This window comes from Emiliania huxleyi (genome assembly GCF_000372725.1).
Source record: "Emiliania huxleyi CCMP1516 unplaced genomic scaffold EMIHUscaffold_600, whole genome shotgun sequence".
Classification (NCBI taxonomy): domain Eukaryota; phylum Haptophyta; order Isochrysidales; family Noelaerhabdaceae; genus Emiliania; species Emiliania huxleyi.
In genome coordinates this window covers 27928-29992 of record NW_005197505.1, presented here as the reverse complement: position 1 = coordinate 29992, position 2065 = coordinate 27928, and the positions used below count along the sequence as shown (strand labels likewise).

The window sequence follows — 2065 nt, the reverse complement described above, 5'->3', positions numbered from 1 at the left end:
CAAGGCGTGCGCTCGCGATGCTGCAGCGCGGCTCGTACGCCGCAACGCTCGGCTAGCACGGGCGGGCGCCACCCCCCGCATCGGCGGATCACGCGGCCGCCACAGCATAGACGCATGCCTCCCCCGACACAAGTCCTACTCGGATTCGGCGCCCGCCGCCCTGCGCGCCGCAGCGAACGGCGGCGTGGCGCCGACGGGGCCGCGCCCCACGCTGCAGAAGGGGACGGCTGCGCGGCGCGACGTCTCACGCCAGCTCTATCGACCTGGGGGTGCCGGCTGCTGCGCGGAGCGCCGGGGTCGCCGTTGCCGCCGCCGCCGCCGCCGCCGCTGCAGGCGTGGCTGCCGCAGGCAGCTTGGCTGCGGAAGCGGCGGCGGAGTCGGCGGCCCGCGCCGTCTTTGGCAACGGCCCTCCGGATGATGAGGGCTGGGCGCCGAGGAGGAGGAGGAGGGAGTGCGCTCCTTCGTCTTTGCGGGCAGCCTGAGGGCCCAACTTGGAGCACTTGGAGTGCAGTCGGCAACCTCACATCCAGGGCCGGGGAGCTAAGAAGCGCACCCAGCGGGCCGGATGATCGGGATCGGGTTGCGGGCAAGAGAGCCCTAGCCCTGGGGGGTGCGCGTTCGCAGGGAAAGGGCCATAAAGTAAACACGGGTCTCCGAGGGTTGGTTCATCTGAAGATCCAAATATCTGAAGATTCCAATATAGGATTCTCCCCAAACCTTGCTCAGCTGATCCAGCCTGGGGGGAAGGCCAGCCCTGGGCAAAGAAACCAGTACCTCATCGGGCTTCCCTGAGCGTCACAGCTCGGTGATCGCGCCAGCCGGACACCACTGTAACGTCCGTTCCGGGCATTTTGAACGCGACCTTCGGGGGCAAAGACATGGGCTCTATGGCTCAGACTGGACTCCTCTTGGTCCCTTCTGATGCCCTAGCTAGGCCACACCTGGGCCTTACCCGGGGTCCTAGGGGCCGGGCAGCGCTACGCGCTGGGCTGAGGTTGAGGTGCAAGCCCTGGAGGCTTCACACCAGCGCGGCGTAGAGCGAACCTCACTCCTTCCGGCACGTAATGCCGGATCGCGCGCCCTCTCCGGCGTATGCCGGCGCCGCGGTTGGCTGGCTCACTAAGAGGCGATTCGCCGTACCGCCGGCTGTCGAAGCCGCGGCCGCGCAGGCTGTGCTCCCGGCAGCAGGGCAGGCTGATGAGATGCAGTGGCTGCTGTCGTTACTTCCCGGCCTCAAGGAGCGAGAGCGCCGCGCCCTCGCGAGACACGTGGAGAAGAGCACTCGCGCCGTAGTAAGCTGCGTGCCGGACGCTGCGTCTAGCGCATCTGAGACGGAGGGGCCTGCGGCGGCAGGGTCCCTGTCGTGGCCAGACGACGTGGCCTTCAGCAATGACTACGAGTGGGACGGGCGAGTGCCACCCGCCGTATTGGAGCGGTACGGACGCCGCGGGGTGCGGCGGCGACGGCGCGCTGGCCCGTGCACGCGCGTCGAGGTGCGAAAGATCGACGACGAGAGCCACCCAGCGCACGGCGAGCGCGGTCTGTTTGCGGCGGTGGCGCTGCCGTGTGGCGCGCGCGTGCTCGACTACGTCGGGTGCGTCAGCCTCGGCGAGCACGAGGACCGCAGCTCTGACTACGTCTCCGAGTTTGGCGAGGAGGGCGAGCTCTGCCTCGACGCGAGGCGAGTCGGCAACGAGGCGAGGTTCGTCAACGACTTTCGCAACACGGGGCGGCGGCAGAATGTGGAGTTCCGGCTTCGGCGCGCCTCGGACGGCGAGCTGCGGCAAGGTGTCTACGTCTGCGCGCGCAACGGCGTCGCTGCGGGCGAGGAGCTTCTCATCTCGTATGGCAAGTCGTACTGGCGCGCGAGAGTCGGCGACCTCGACGCCTTCATCACGCGGCTGCCTGGGGAGTCGGGCGGCGCAGGGGCTGTGAGGGGGAGAGACTCGTTGTAACTCGCCCAAATTTTTTGTCCATTTCTTGCTAAAACCGCCGTCGAATCCCGCCGCTCACGCCGTCTCCGGCGGGGCGTGTTGCGCGCCGGGTCTCTCGCCGCATCCTTGTG

At 68.3% G+C, this 2065-nt stretch overlaps 1 protein-coding gene across 1 annotated transcript; it reads left to right on the top strand.

Annotated features, from left to right (window-relative positions):
* Positions 1-1064: 1064 nt before the first annotated feature.
* On the top strand, positions 1065-1955 carry EMIHUDRAFT_247720 (hypothetical protein; the record flags this gene model as incomplete). Its single annotated transcript, XM_005764144.1, has 1 exon — positions 1065-1955. The coding sequence occupies one exon, from the start codon at positions 1065-1067 to the stop codon at positions 1953-1955; it is 891 nt and encodes a 296-aa protein (XP_005764201.1).
* Between the last annotated feature and the right edge of the window lie 110 nt (positions 1956-2065).